The 16,036-nt window shown below is 46.1% G+C and overlaps 1 protein-coding gene across 3 annotated transcripts in view; it reads left to right on the top strand.

Moving 5' to 3' along the window:
* POR (cytochrome p450 oxidoreductase) overlaps positions 1–16,036 on the top strand; it is a 624,051-nt gene that overhangs the window by 59,434 nt on the left and 548,581 nt on the right. Inside the window, exon 1 of one of the 3 annotated variants that reach the window (XM_085649616.1) lies at positions 6,739–6,886. The exons of the other annotated variants lie outside the window; for them this stretch is intronic. Coding sequence (XP_085505742.1) covers positions 6,841–6,886 — 46 coding nt within the window. The 5' untranslated portion in view covers positions 6,739–6,840. Of the gene's footprint in view, positions 1–6,738; positions 6,887–16,036 lie in introns of those variants that run through there. 3 annotated transcript variants of the gene reach the window in all.

Genomic DNA, 16,036 nt, shown 5'->3' with positions numbered 1-16,036 from the left:
ACCTTTACCCTGTGCAAGGCAAAGGCAGAGATTTTTGAGAACAGTCTGGGCCTGGGGTGAGTGATGCCAGAGAAATGAGCGACTGGAAGAGAGAAGGCACCTGAGCCCCTGCTGCAGAAAGTTTATTCAGTGACTCCTGATTTTTGGTGGCACTCGGGGACTAGGATTTGTTTCTCCAGGGCAATGATGCTGGCCTCCCTACGCCTTCTGGGGTAAAGTAAAGGGGTGGATGTTCTGGGTAGACCCTGGAGGGCTCCCTTGAATCTTCTGTGGACTTGCCATGCAGGATGGTGACCTCTTGATGGAGGGGGGTCCCCTGACGTTGGCTGCCGTAGGCGCTCTGATAATGGCCAGCAGGGCGGCCATCGGACTGAGAGGTGCAGGTAGGGAGGACACTGTGTCTTTGGGCCTCGTGGGGTGCTGATGAGGAAGACCCCAGCCTAAGAGAAGTGATTGCCACCTAGACAGGGGACCAGTCCTGTGCTAAGAGGGAGAATGTTAAAAATCAAACTTTCCAGAAAGTGGGGAAATTGGCCTGAAGCACATGCTTGCAGTGATTAGGACTGATCAATCAATCCATCAAAAATCTTTATTCGGCATCTAGAAAAAACCATAAAAGCACATAGCAATAAAGAAATTTAAAATTTCATTTAAATCCATGCTGATATACATCAAATACAGTACTAATTTTTGCTTCAGCAAACCCCTCTTGTTTTCCTTATTTTTAAGGCCATCTTCAAGAAATTCACCACACAAAACAGAGTCCGAGAGTCATTTACCATTTGTAGGTGTAGCAAGGCGACCCTGGCCCGCTTGAATTTAGCCTGTTTTAAAATACCAACTAAAAATCGACGTCTCTGCACTGAATAAAATGGGCATAACAGTACAAAATGAAGGGTATCCTGAGGAGATCGTAGATCGCAGCCACAGGGACCCTTCTGCTCAACCGAAACAGTAAAACCATGAGGCACAGATAACAAGTGATGTAAAAGATTGAGCCTAAAACGGATGATTAAAAACCTATCCTGAGCATTACACATAAGGGTCAAATACGGTTCCATCCCCACCACCGTTTTCAACATATTGTAAGATTAGGACTGATCATCAGATGCAAAACGCACTTCGCCCACTCAGAAATGGCCCAACAGGGCCCAAGAAAACAACAGAAGAAGCAGAAACAAGTCTGGCTGGGGACAGAGTAGCGTCCACTTCCATGACCTTCTAGATACCACTGTGGACTACCAAGTGCCCCTGGGGTTGGTTCAAGACAAGATAGAGGATGAGAGAAGGTGTGCTTTGGGTCCCCTCCACAACTATGTTTTTGTCCCCATGGGCCACTTGTTCTCAGGGACCTACACACAGAGAAGGAAAAAAATGCTTAGTTCCTGCTGCACTAGTTATTAGCGGGCACACGGACTGTGCCATGCATGCAGGGAGTAAGGGTGTGCGAAATTCATATAATTTACATTTGCGTAATTATGCCAACTTTCGGCAAAATGCTAATCTGTCATTTTGTGCTTTTAATTTGACGCAAAATGTGTCCTCTCGTCAATTTGTGGCACATGGACATATTTGAACAAAAGCACTCCGAACAACAGTTGCTCATGTTCTGTTGTACACATGCGTTCTCTGTAAATTTTTACCACGAGTGCCGCGTTTCATAGTAAAAAAATGTCATCAATGGCACATAATCTCGTGAAGTGGCATAATAGCTTGATTTCCGGAATTTTGTATAACGAGCGTAATACTGAATAAAAAAAATTACACTAGCGTCCTTTTAATTTCACCTAGACCTAGTGGGAAGCTGACAGGCCACTGGGATGTTGGGGCTTCCAGGCAGCCCACAACAAGACCATCAGCGGGAGCCCAGTTGGGGCCAAGCACAAATGCTCATGGGACACTCAACTCAGCTGTTCGGGCAGTGAATTATGAGGCTATCCCCTGCCCCACAGTTGATTTGAGCATCCCATAAGCCCTTGCAAGTGCTCACAGAGCTGCATCTTTTCTCTTGGTTGTGTCCCAAAGAGGACAGGGCCGCCGCCAATTGGTCAGTGTTGTTTTGAGGCTCTCCCACAGAAGCCCCTTATTCATTTTTCCAAGTCTCAAGTCTTCCAGGTGGTCAAATTAGTTATCCTAGGGGAAGTTCCATCTATTCTCAAGCGGTCCTGGAGCTGGGGCTTGTGGAAATCCCTGATGGTGGGTCATAAACGTGCGTTGCAGCATGTGTTAAAAATAGAAGAAAGACTCATGCACATAGGTTTTGATAATAGAAATTCTTTATTGACAGTTGCAAAGTTACCAGGGAGTCATTATATGTATTAATAAAGGTCATTGAAATGCTTTATTGAGAATCAATAAGTTAATAGTGAGTCAGATTCCTAGTATGTGTCATTGTACGAGGGTACCATCCTTAATTAATTGCATAGTGCTGGATTTGTTTATTATGACATATTGCTGCTTTGTTTTAAAGTTGTGATACCGTTACAAAGCAAGTAACCCTACCTTTTGGTATCTACATCTTGTGTCCATTGTTTGTCAGAGGTAATCAAGGCTCTCTAGAGATGTGAACTGTTAGGAGTGTGCCATCATAGGTATTTCCACCTGCCATCATGTGTATATATTTGCAAATGAATGTGGTGTGTTGTGTGTAATAACATACTCCTGTGCTTTCCATGCCACTGGAGTCAAGCTATCCTGGCTGATGAGGGCTGAAAGCACGAAACCGGTCCTAGGATGCTTGTTTCCAGTCCAGGGAGGAACTGGCCTGGCAGTTCGGGCTGGACTGTTCCCATTGTGCGCAGGATCAAGACTGATTTGCATATGGCTGGGCCCAAACTGGAATGGCATGTTGAGCAAAAGAAACGATGGATTTAGGCCCAGATCGCTGTACTTGGGTGAATGTATGACATTGTTCTGCATTCTGTCCATCAATTGTTTTTTTGCAACTTTGGAGTGTGCCATCATAGGTATTTCCACCTGCCATCATGTGTATATATTTGCAAATGAATGTGCTGTATTGAGAGGTGTGTGTTGTGTGTAATAACATACTTTTCCTTTTTATAAGCAACAGTGATATTTATTGGGTGGTGGTTGAGGCATGCACTTGGACTGGGGTAATAATTCACACCACTTTTTCTGACTAGGCTTTGGACAGCTCTGTGCCCTGACAATAAAGTGTTTCAATGGGGTACTTCATTCTCAGTAGAGTGAATGTTGCAGACTTCTTGCTTGTGGTGGAATCACATCCTTTCCAACTAATAGCCCACTTTCTTACTATGTTTTTTTTGTGCCACAGTAGGTTAGTTGACCACAGCTCATTTGTTTTTGTTTATCGACCCACATCTCAATGTTTTTCGTAACTTAACCCACTACAGAAAACATGCTGCAGCTTCCAGTTTACATTGCTGTTTTTTTTGTTTGTTGGAGAGACCCTGTTTTTTTTTTGTTTTGTTTTTTTAATAATTATTTTTATTGTGTTTTCAAAATCAAATATTCCACCAATAGCCAACTTAACAAAAAGAGTCCCTGTTTTAAGTAAATGGCAGATATGTGATAAAATTGTAGGACAGTAGCATCTCTCATTTCATTTTTTAGGTCGAGCCTAGCAGCAGCGTGCATGCGTTGCTCGCTTTGCGAGACTGCTGTAGTAGAGTATGGGAGAGAAGCTGCGCCCACTCTCCTCCCATATTTTTCATTGGCTTGTGTCATTGTCTTTCGTAAATGCTGCCTTCGGATTCGTTAATAGGCTCTTTAGTCCCTCCTTAGTACGGACTTGTCTTCATTTATACCCTCCCATGGCGACTGTCCCCTTTACTTTGGTTGTTTCACGGGACTTATTTAGTCTGTAAACGCTATTTACTTTATTGAGCTTATTTTACTGCTGGCTGAACATGCGCTGCTTCAGCTGAAACTGCTTCTGTTTTATAAGCAGCATGTCTGCCCCTGTAACAAGGGCACCTGCTTTCAATTACTTTAGCCAGACATTATCTTGTGTCTGTTTCAACACTCACCCCTCCAACCCCCCCAAGTAAAATGGATTTAGAAATGATTAGCGAATTAAGTCATGTGAATTCCAGGTAGCACATAATCCAGTGCTAATGGACTGAAGCGGACCACAGCACCTCTGTGTTATATGTCATCTGTACTAAAGACACCGGACGGATTGATTTCAAAAGCCTGTTTTATTAACCCCACCCCCCCATCAATATCACCACCACCAATACCACCACTACCACTACCACCACCAATACCACTACCACCACTACCACCACCAATACCACCACCAGTATCAATACCACCAATGCCAATAGCACCACCAATACCATCACCACCAATACCACCATCTCAGCGCCTCTCGCTCACTAGTAATAGCAGGGGCACTGTACGAGGCCGTTGCTGCAGCCGAGACCATCCCTCCCTCCCTCTATGCCTGCCTTTAAGCACAGCACGCCCTGCACCAGGAGGTCAAGCCAGGGCCATACTACAGCTGAAGTGTTTTTTTATTAGGCCACAGATAGCAATGACATTACGCAATGCCACACTGCACACTCAAATCATGGAGAGGGCAGGAAATAGACGACCTGCCCCCCCCTGCTCTTCCTCCTGAGCCGACAGTGTAATCACAGAGCGAAAGATGTTGGACAATTTGTCAGTGTTTATAGTTCGGATCCTTTGTAACTCTCACTTTACACTTTGTGTCTGTGTATTTTACAACACTTAAAAAATATTCTTCACTGCACTATTTATCACTACTTTGAAGACGTCGCAGGCCGGTCTCTTCCTCTGATAATTACAATCTAACAAGCGGTCGAGAAGGCCCTTTATTGCAATGCAATAAGTCTCACATTTGAGAGAGTTTAAGCTATTAGTATTGTAAATGACTGCCTTTTATGTTTTAAAACCCAAAGCATAAATAAAAGGTATTGCCATTTACAATGCCAATAGCTCAAACTCGCGTGAATGCGAGACCTATTGCATTGCAAATGCTTGTTTCCTCTTGTACTTATGTCTGTGTACCTCTGGAGTAGGGACATGTTGCCAATATAATGTCATAAAATGTTTATAATGAAAATCATGCATGGCATACTTTTGTATAAATGTCTCAATTAACAGGTCTTGTTAGCATGATGACATTAAGATTGAAATAGTGTTCTAGTGGTGCCAGTTGGGGAATCTGGCTTGCCTCTTAGTTCAGTAATATCATTGTTATCTGGGCAGGAGCAGGAATATTTCCCAGTTCATGTTTAAAAACTCACTTTTCATACATATATTACTAAAGCATGATGCGGTAGTGCACTGTCATTTACAGATAGCACATTTTCCTTTGAAATGGCCACAAAAGATTGCCACTGACGTGGTTTTACTGATAAACCAATATAGTGCATAAACAATGTTTGAAAATTGAGTTTCAGCAAAAATATTTAAAATGTGCACATCACCAAGTAAATTGTTATGATTTTTTTGATCCTATAAAAATCTTTTTTTCAAGACCTGACCAATATAGTGACTCTTTTTTATTTATATGAATTCTGTGAGTGATCACCATATGTTCTTTGTGGCCCTTCTGAAACGGATTATGAGCGCTGAAAACAGGAGATTACAAAGGCTACTAATCTGTACAATATTTAGGGTTTTAAATACTGTGACGAAATGGGGAGAATTAACTGATGTGCGTGATGATGAGATACAAAAAGACAGAAAATCCGCACAGGGCGAGACTCAGATTTGCAAGATCATCCAAGGAGGCCTAGGCAGCCTCCTCCTGGCCACCCCCATGAACCCCCCCCCCTCACCTCCCACCCCCCAAATGGTTTTCTAAAGAAATGTGTGATATGCGTGTTGGTAATTTGCCCTTAAATATTAGTAAATGGGTCTCCCACAATATGTATTGCAGAATATCAAACGCGCAGGCAGTACCTGCATTTAGCCATTGGAACAAGGTAAAAGTTGCACCGGACCGACTGGTGTTTTTCATTTCTAATAGTTTAAGAATGTGGTTTTAAGAAAGTCACAGATAAAATGGCGTGTAGATAGAATATTTTACGAAACTATCAATTCTATAAATTATGCTAGCGTTGAGTGCACATGTTCTCCATTGCAACCTTATTTAAAAATTAAAAAAACAAGCATTAGCAAAGCCAACAGGTCTCGCCTAGGTGAGATCTATTGGCTTTTATAAATGTTTTTGCCATCTTGTACAGCAGCACTATGACACGGTTAATGCTGGCTGTGTTATACAGCTTTTTCTTTACTTTAAGCCATGTTGCAACATGGCTAAGAAACATTGGCAAAGCCAATATATCTCACATAGGTGAGACCTGTTGGCTTTGCCAATGCTTGTTTTAATTCAGTTGGCTCAAGTGACGTGAAAAGTGACTACAACACGGCAGCGTTTGGCCATTCTGCCACTCTGGTATTTTCCCTGTGAGCTGCATGCTTTCAAAACTGGAAGGGCTGCCATGACTCAAGGGGGTTATGTGGCCCCCTTCTGGTGGCGACCCCCTGCAGTGCGGTGCTGGCTTGAACATGTTTGCCAGGGCTGATTTTGTTTCCAGTCCACTCTGATTTAAGGATTCAGTGAAAATCCAGAACCTCTAATAACCCTAGCTTTGTCTGTCTCTCCGGCCCCAGTAGTGCTTTTCTGCATCACGTAGCTCACTGAAGCTGCCAGAGGGAGGCGGGCCTCGCAGACCTTGTTCTTCAGATAGTTGTGCAATCAGCATGTGATTGGTGTGGTGAGGCAATCTCTGGCTGGCGAATATTTTTATTATCCGAGCTCCAGCAAGATCGCCTCTCTTTCGCCTCTCCCTCTCCAGCAGCTGACAACTCCTAAACGCCGCCATGAAACTGCAAACCGTCTTGAATGATTGGATCTGGGGCTGGAAAGGTAAGGAGAGAAAGCTGTGCTGTGTTTACCATTGGGATTAAGAAAAGTTATGCAAGTTTACTACACTCCCTGATCCGCCCGAGACCTGAAACTATTCAAATGATGGTATTAAGAGTTTGTTTGGCTGCCTGGTAAATAGGTGGCTACTTGAAACCATGGTCATGGGAATTAACCAAGGTACAGTTTATCTCCAGAAATCGATGACGACGGGGCGAGATCCTGCAGGTATGAGATGAGGTGCACAAGAAAGAGCCGTAGGGTCCAAGTGCAGAGTAACTGCGGCTGAAGCAGGTCAGAACTGAGACCTAGTGGCAGAGACGCCTTGTGGAGCTCCCTCCCTGGGAGAGGTGTGCTCTACGGTTCTGGGTGTAGGCGCCTGTACCTATGCGCAGTCTGTGGAGCTGCAGACTGGACTGAAGTGTTCTTGGTTAAACTGTGGTGCTTCACTACTGGAAGAGGGTGAGATGCCCAGGACAGAACTGAGGCGTGACAGAGGTGCGTCAGAACACCTCCGTTCCTGATGGAGTGGGGGAGTTGTGGGCGTGGGGGTTGAAGATGGGGTCACTTTCTTGTATCAGCAGAGGACTTCTGTCTACCCGGTCCCTGATAGAGGTGCACTGAGTGCTTAGGGGTGTTCACTGTCTTGGAATTGCTAGAGGTCCCAATGGCCCGGTATCCATGTGCAGCTGCGTGTTCGACAGACACGTCCAGGATAGGCCAGGCAGGTAAGTGCTGTGGTTCGCGTGGAATGCATGGAGAGAAAAAGGTGGACAGGGGAGTGCTACAGACAGGGCAGGTCCCAAGCAGACCGAGGCCTGGCAGCTGCAGGAAGCGAGGTCGTGGAAGGGAAACGCGGCCCACCCTCAGGAGAGCAGAGGCTTTCGCCAGGTGGGCTGCTCTGTACCCAGCCCGAACATGACACCTTAGATAACGCTTCCCTCGCGAGGAAACCCCGCACCGGTCTCCCCGACCCGCTGCGCCCCATGGCCTCCATAGTTTGTGCGGGCCCCTGGGGTGCACTGTCCCCAGGAAACCAACCCTCAGATCTGAGCTGCCCGGGATTGGAGGGATGCAGAGACCATGTAATATTGTTAAAAATATGATATTTCTTTGAGGCAACAGTAAACGTTTTTTCCAAGAAATTTATGTATGTCTGTCCTCCGCTCAAATTAACTCCTATTTCCCCATGTATTAGTATGGGGAAATGTGAGTTAATTTGCTAACCCCATTTGTTTCCGGAGTAGCGTGCTATTCGCCTAAAAGCGCCTCGACGCCTTGTCAAGGGTAGTGCGCGCTATTATAAATACAGTTACAATTCACGGTGCTGTTTCTCATAACGGCTCTAGGTACGGTTTTAATATGAATCAGTGTTGCGTAGAATATTGTAACAGGGCGTGCTGCACATACGGACACTTAAAAAAACCAAACCTATACGAAATGTTCCATTACCTTTAATTTAAGCTTATGTCTTCATTGCAGACCTTTTTTGCTCCGACTTTCGAATTTTTTGTGCATTTCGATTCCCTATTGTTAATTCATGTAGATGAGGTTTTTGTTTTACATGTTCTTTTTAACCCATGAAGTGCCGTGCTCCGTGTTTCGGAACCCTCTTTCTTTAATTTTAATTTGATTGTGCTTCTGACAATCACTAAATTGAAAACGGAACAGGTGCCCGATAGGGAACGTGCTGATCGCCCCAAGGCCACGTACAAACCCTATGTACTGGCCTAGTTTTCTGTTTAAATGAACAGCAATTTAACTCAATAAAGGCCTGCGAGTCTGGGGCACGTGTGCCACCGCTGGACTTGTCGCCTCCTGTGCCACTGCTGGACTGGTTGCCCCTGTGCCACCCCTGGAGCTGTCGCCCCCTGTGCCACCCCTGGAGCTGTCGCCCCCTGTGCCACCCCTGGAGCTGTCGCCCCCTGTGCCACCCCTGGAGCTGTCGCCCCCTGTGCCACCCCTGGAGCTGTCGCCCCCTGTGCCACCCCTGGAGCTGTCGCCCCCTGTGCCACCGCTGGACTGGTTGCCCCCTGTGCCACCGCTGGACTGGTTGCCCCCAGTGACACCACTGGACTGGTTGCCTTCTTCCCACTCTGCGAGTCTAGGGCACGTGTGCCACCGCTAGAACTGTTGCCTTCTGTTCACTCCGTTCTGCGCGCATGGATGTAATCATGTCTTGGGTATCCCTTGAGATGTGCAAAGGAAAGAGGTTTGTTGTGAGCTCCGCACCTCAATGTCTCCGTAGACCGTTATTTTGCATCCACCGAAGTGGGAGGGTATTGTGGCCCCTTCGATTCTGGCTTTGTAAGCGAGATCTTATAAAGCAACAAGAGCATCCCATAAACCAGGAGGCCGGGGTAGAACTGTTAAAGAAACAACAACTTCACTCTGGGGTCTCGTATAGTGGAATCAGTAGGGGTACAGAGGCTAAATAGCCATGTGCAACTGATGCCAATTAATAATCCACACATCCAACCATCAAAGTACTTCAAAACATAATGTACAACAATGTACAGGATTAAACACCAATAAAAAAAAGACAACCATACAAAACAAATAAGTGCATAGTGTCCCCAGTCAGGGCCGGACTGGGAACTTAAAACCTGACTAAATGATAAATTCAGCCCTCCTGCGCAGACGTGCTAATAATGCCTGCTTGAACTGGAGCAACTCTTTCAAGTTGTCACCGGGATCGCGTAACCTGCACCACCAACCCTGGAGCCCGAACCTGTCCTCAAAGTGTCAAGACCGGCGTCCTCGAGCCCGCTATCCCGGCTGGCCAGTCCGGCATACCCCCAGTGCACCAGAACCACAAGAGGTATAGGTAACCTATTACACAATATAAAATTACTGTGTGCTACCCATCCCGGTCACCCATTCTTTTGGGTCGACACAGTGTAACAAACTAACAATATGGAGTTACTTTGAGGCTGATAGACGGTTTTTGTTTCTCTGTGTTATTGTTACTTGTAAAACACATGTAATCATATATTCTGTAAAAGGTTATGTAAACGTATTGTGGTTCTGTTGCACTGAGGTACTATGCACTTTATGCATTTGTTTTGTATATTGGTGTATAATCCTGTACATTGTTCTATATTATAAAAGCATGTTTTTAAAGTGCTTTGGTTGTTCGCGTAAATCTATTAGTTGCATGTGACTATTTACCTCATGAATTCCTATATATTACACTAATTTGGACATGGGAGTGCAATTGTTTTTTTAGGTCTCGCCTACGCAGCGCGCAAGCGCTGCTTTGGAGTGACATTTTGGAATCACTCCGTACTTTTTGGGAAACTCGTGCATGTATTGCACTGTTTACAATCAGTACTCGTGCATGTATAGCGTTTCCCTTGCGGGATCGAGCAGCGGCGCCATCTGTTTGCAATTATGGCGCCCGCCGCTGCTCGCACCCGTAAGGTAAATGCGGTAGATGGACGCGCTTGTTTTCTTTTGCAGTCTTCACTGGTGAGCAGCTGCGGCTCCCTCTCGTAGGGCAGCTTCGCACCTGTATCCAGGGAGCAGTCATGTAACCGAGGTGCTCTCTCAGCAGGCGCTCGAGCTGGAGACTCAGACTCACCCCCAGCCTTGTCAGTCTCCCTTTAAATTACCTCTGACACGGCCCTCATCTTCTTTTTGTCAGTTCCTTTCTCTTCTCTTTATTCCTTCCCTCTTTCTACCTCTCTGCCCTCTTTTCCTGTCACCTCCTTCCTCTGTCTCTCCACCGAAGCTTCCCCTTGTGCCACCCACCTCTCCTTCGTTACACTCTTCTTAGCCTTGTCACTGCACACCGAATCACTTCTCACCTCCACTGCCAGACTATTTCTCCAGTACTCCTTGTCACAAGCATCATCATTCGTTTCCGATACCCTCTGTCTCTTTCTCCTCTGCCTCTCTCTCCTGCCTTTGTCAGATTCCCACTCTCGTCTACCCTCCCCTCTTTTTCTCTCTCTCTCTCTCTCTCTCTCCTTTCCTTCTCAGTTTCTTATCTTTCTCTATCACTCTTTCTTCTTTACTGCAGCGCTTTCTGTCCAATAGTCCTTGTCACACTCTCCTTACCGCCTGTCACCCCTTTCCCTTTCCACATTGGCCCCTGTCACAGGCTCCTTGGTAACAGTGGCACTGCCCCTTTCCTCTGGGAGCCTGCCTGTCCCCTTCCTTCACCGACGCTCCCTCTGCCAGACTCCCCACACCCTCTCTCTGTCCGCCTGTCCCTGCCTCTCCTGGCCCCCTCTCTCCAGTGACAGCGGCCTGACTGCCCCACTCGCCTCCAGGACAGCCCCCCGCAGCAGGTGCACACTTCACTTCTGTGCGTTCACGGGTGGTAGAGCAGCGCTGGCGTGTGACGAGAGGGAAAACAACACCGGCAGAGGTGCTCTTTCGACCTTCTGACTTTGATTTGACTTCGAGACGCTATCACATGCTCCAGCTTAGCATTCAGCAATTAACAACCCCCTTCATCTCTCAACCAAGGGGAGCTGCCCATGTCCCCCCTCCACCAAGTGCCCCGTCATCACCCGTATTCCAGTTCATTTCTCTTGCGCATTAGTTTTAGCACTTCGCATGCAGTCAAGAAAGGGAGTTCCTTATCGAGTTATAACTCGGAAATCTGAAGATTTACTCCACATGCCTAATTGTAACTTTGATAAACAATTCTCCATTTTCCCCGGAATTCTCCCATACCAGCCTCTCAGAAACAGGCCCATTCTCTGAGCTCGGAAGGTCGCCTTTCTTTAAGCGCGCAAAACTGTCCTTAGCGTAACCAAACAAACAGCGCTGTTATCGCGCGGTTAATTATTCGTAGAGTGGCCTGCCTCCGGGCTGAAGCTGGCATGTCATGGTTGGCATTCCTGCCCTGCTGCAGGCCCGCACTTCAACCATGACCGCTTACCTTTGCTGTCGACCGGCGCATACGCTAACCCAGGCGAGGCAGGCCCAGCTGCTGGAAAATCCTGCTTCTCTTTCCATCATAAAAGGTGCAGTTTTCATGGCACAAATATTCCTTGGGCCACATTGTGAGAAGGGGTGTTAAATGGATGTGAACCATTGCAAACACCCAGTGATAGAAGTGGGTGGGATCGGAATGGCCCGGTGTGCCCCAACATTTTTTTAATTTAACACAGACCGTTCCCCTACTTCTTTACTTTAGACATGCGTACCAGGATGGCAGGAATAGGCCGAATTTTAAAAATATTGCGTGATCGTCCAGCCCTGTGTTTTTCACATTAAGGAAGGTGTCTGCAGTTGCCACGACCTCCTCCCCTTTCCCCTCTGTGTCTGTGTGCAGGGGCCTGAAAAGCAACACTGTAGGACTAATCAATCTGCACATGAAAACGGCTTCCTTTGGTGGCCCTTCTGCTAGAGTGCGATTTACACCTCATTTAGTGAGGAGGCCCCCTGCCTGCCCCCACTGTGACCAAAACAATGGTCATATCAGGATGCATTTTAGGCATCACCCATGACCTTATCTGCCCTTTATTTTTGGGCTCACACAGACTGACTATGCCACAAGGAAATGGAAAGTCCTCCAGTGTAGAATTCCTGGCATACTATGCCCAAACCTTGGCGCTTTAAAAAACAAGCATTTGCAATGCAATAGGTCTCGCATTTTCGAAACTTTGACCTATTGGTATTGTAAATGACAATATCTTTTAATTATTGCAGGTTTTTTAAACATAAATAAAAGGCCTTGTCGTTTTACAATGGCAATTGCTCAAAATCTCGCAAATGCAAGACCTATTGTCTTGCAAATGCTTGGCTTCAACTTGTCTGAGGTAGAGCGGTGTTTGACAGTTATTTTTTTTTGATCGGCCTAGCCCAAGTCTGTGTGGAAGGCTGCAACGTTTTCTGAGCTGCTGTTTACTTGAACGCGTTCGCGGAGGCTGGAATATTATCTTGCCTTTGACCCAGTGTCTTCAGAGCATTACGTTTTGAAGTGCGTGCGAAGGGCGGGGCGTTCATGGTTGTCTCGGAACAGCGCGTTCATCCAAGGCAGGGAAGAGGTCGCCCTCGCTGAACTCTGCCCTCAGGCCAAAAGCGTCCTGGGTAGAGCTCGCTCAGCCCTCGTTTCGTAAGCAGGGCATTCGGTGTAGTAGAAGATCAGAAAAAAAGGATCAATTTAGACCTACTTCTTGGGCACTTCATTTGCATTTTTCGTTGAAGGTGAACTGACCACGACTCTGGGGAAAGGCTTCAGTCAATTGTCAAAGACTTCATTGGGCAGATTCCTTAAGTCCAATTGTGTTTACATTCACTGCACTACTGGCGAGTTGCACGCCATAGGAGTTGATGCATTCCTTTATGACAACTCGGCATGTTTTGGTGTTTTACTTATTTAAAAGGTATTTCAATATGAACCACTCTTTGGGGAAGCATTTCGAGCAGCAAAATACGTGGGCCAAATAATTCACTCTTACAGGAGGAAAATGGCGATCTTTTGGTAGGCCGGATACATTTCCAGGTCTGCTTTTTATCACCCAGGCCAAACGGGCTGAAACGTAACCATGCCAGTTCACGTGTTCACTTGAGCGAGATTGCCTCTGTTAAACATCGGTGGCGTTTTGTACTTGGAGATTGACGTGCTTGAGAGTGGAGCAAAGGGAGTTATCCAATACAAATGAGCGGATACGCTGGTATTTACTTATTAAGGATGTGCATAGCTGAAAGTTCATCCATGTTAAACGTGTTGATTGAGTTATCCAAGGGCTCCAGGTGGGGATATTTTTGTTACCTGCATGCCCAGAGTACCTTCCATAGAGATCATCGTAACAAGGTTTGCCTGTCCCTGTTGCGCTTTGCTAGTGGTAAAGTAGTCTGACTGCCTGATATAGTGGTTGTTTTTGCTAATTGCATTCTAGTCTGATTTGGACCTGAGATGTTGATGGAGATATGGTAAATAGCCCTCTGAAGAGGGTGCACTGCGCTGTTTCCAAATAATATGTGAGATGGGGCCATTTCCCCAGCCATACTTTAGGGAAGCCATATAGTTCACTTTTAATTGCCTGGAACAAAGGTTTTAAAATGGGCTCCAACAGGTTGTTGGCTCACTACAAGAAAACATACACCAGCCTTCCCTCTTTAATTTAACTTGTTCTGTTTGCCTGGAGAGGGATCCTTTTCAATTGAGTCACAGGCCCAAAAATGTATAGGAATCAGCAAATGCAATAGTTTAGCTGTTTATGCTCTAATCGCTTCGGCCGCTAAGCCTTTGAGATCATTAAATAAGAGATAACTTATTGCTTGGCTTCTGTTTCCGGGAAAGGGATCATCCCGAACTTCTCCGGGCATAGGTGAATAGTGTTGAATAGTGCATGCAGCCAGAGCAACCAGTACTAAATAAATAAATATATATATATATATATTTTCTTTTGCTGGCTTGTCTTTTGGGCCAGGTGCTTATTCAGCTCTTACTTTCCTAATGCCAGTAGCTACAGTTAGAACTACAGAGGTGATCCTCGTGATCAAATAGCCCTACTACTGGACCAGCACGGATTTTGCCGTGCAGAATTACTCTGAAAATATTATTTATTCTCGTTCATGAAAGCATAGACATCACATGAGTCTTCCCCCTCCCCCAACCCAGGTAATCGTTCTGAGGAGGTGTAGGGAAACACTCATTTAGATTTTGGAAATCCAGGACTCGACAGATGGTTAAAACAGCGGAATGTGAGGAATCAACTGAAAGCATGGTAGCATTACATGAAACGTTTCCGTTATCTTAGTATGTTAACCAGATTTCCCATTCAATCCAGACACTGAATTCCAACAGAGCTCAGTTTGGGCAGTCATGGTAACTTAATCTGACTAATCTCTTGTATTTTTAATAACCAACTTTTCTTAGGTTTAACAGTACACCGCATTATCCACAGATACTTACAAGCACGTGACATATTTCTGGATCTGATCATTGAATACTGACAGTTTCCCATTATAATTACACATTTTAAATAGGCAGTCCATTATAAATACACTAACCACCACATATTATCTCATGTTTTTTAAGTTAATCTCTAGCTTTGTGAATTCGTTGTTCTTGGCGCGCACACCAATCAATGCCCCTCCCTCACACCACCAGGGGCTCAGGTCATTTCCAGCAGCGAGCAATGTCCTGCTTGGCCACCAAGGATGCCACCCCTATAAAGGTCCTCTCTGAGCCGGATTCGCCAACTGCCTCCAAGTGCCTTCTGGGCGCCCAAGTCAATTTGGTGGCCTAGGACCTCAAAGATTTCATGGCTCACCCCACTCCATGAGGATATCCAGAGTGGGCATGACCAAGCTACATGGTAAAAGTTAATAGCCGGGGTGGAGTAGTGTGCACATACGCCTGGCCCATCCTTTGTAGTCACTGAGGGGACAGGTATTTTGCATGAAGACAATTAACCTGAAGCAACCGAAAGCATGAGGAAATTGCCACTTCCCTTGGGGCCAAATATGCCTCTCGCCAGTCCTTGTCGTCCAGCTTGTCCACCAAGCCCTCTCATTTGCAACAGAGCTGTTAAGAACAGATCTGGTGCGTTGATCATTAGAAAGCAATAGAGCATAGAAATCTCACTCTTGCCCAGACGACCAATCATGAGTTTCGCCTCAAGGGGTCTGTGTTCAGGGATCAGTGCACCTGCTGGGAGGTGAGTCAGGAGAGCATGGCCCAGCTCAAGATAACAGAAGAATGATCTGTCCTATAGGCTGTATTGGTCTTGCAGTTCCTGGAAGGACATCGGAAGTCCACGCTAGCGAAGGTCGCCCAGGTAAGTAATACCTATGCGGTCCCACTGAGAAAAGCCCTCAAGGCCAGCCACTTGGCCTATCCAGGTACCATGCCACAGCGGTGGCATGTCGTTGACGAAGCGAGTCCATCGATTGAGGCACAGAGCCGCTCTCCAACAGAGTAACGTCACTCGAGTGCAGGACAGCATTGTAGAGGGCATGTGTCCGCCATAGAGTAGATCAAGAAACCTATAAGTTGTCGTTTGAGACGCTAGGCGGAATCATCATAACCTCAGGTAAACCATTAATTCACAGGGACTAGGTGTGCTGCGAGATGGTACCCGTGGAGATCCGGAATGCTGAAGCCTCCATCAAGCGGCGATTTGGGGGCTGAAGCAAAAGCCACAAAATGTCGACCACCTGCCCAGATGAAGGATGTCCATTTAA

The sequence above is a fragment of the Triturus cristatus genome, chromosome 3_2 (assembly GCF_964204655.1).
Source record: "Triturus cristatus chromosome 3_2, aTriCri1.1, whole genome shotgun sequence".
Taxonomy (NCBI): Eukaryota; Metazoa; Chordata; class Amphibia; order Caudata; family Salamandridae; genus Triturus; species Triturus cristatus.
Note: the sequence above shows the minus strand (reverse complement) of the source record. Positions and strands in the feature narration are given on the sequence as shown.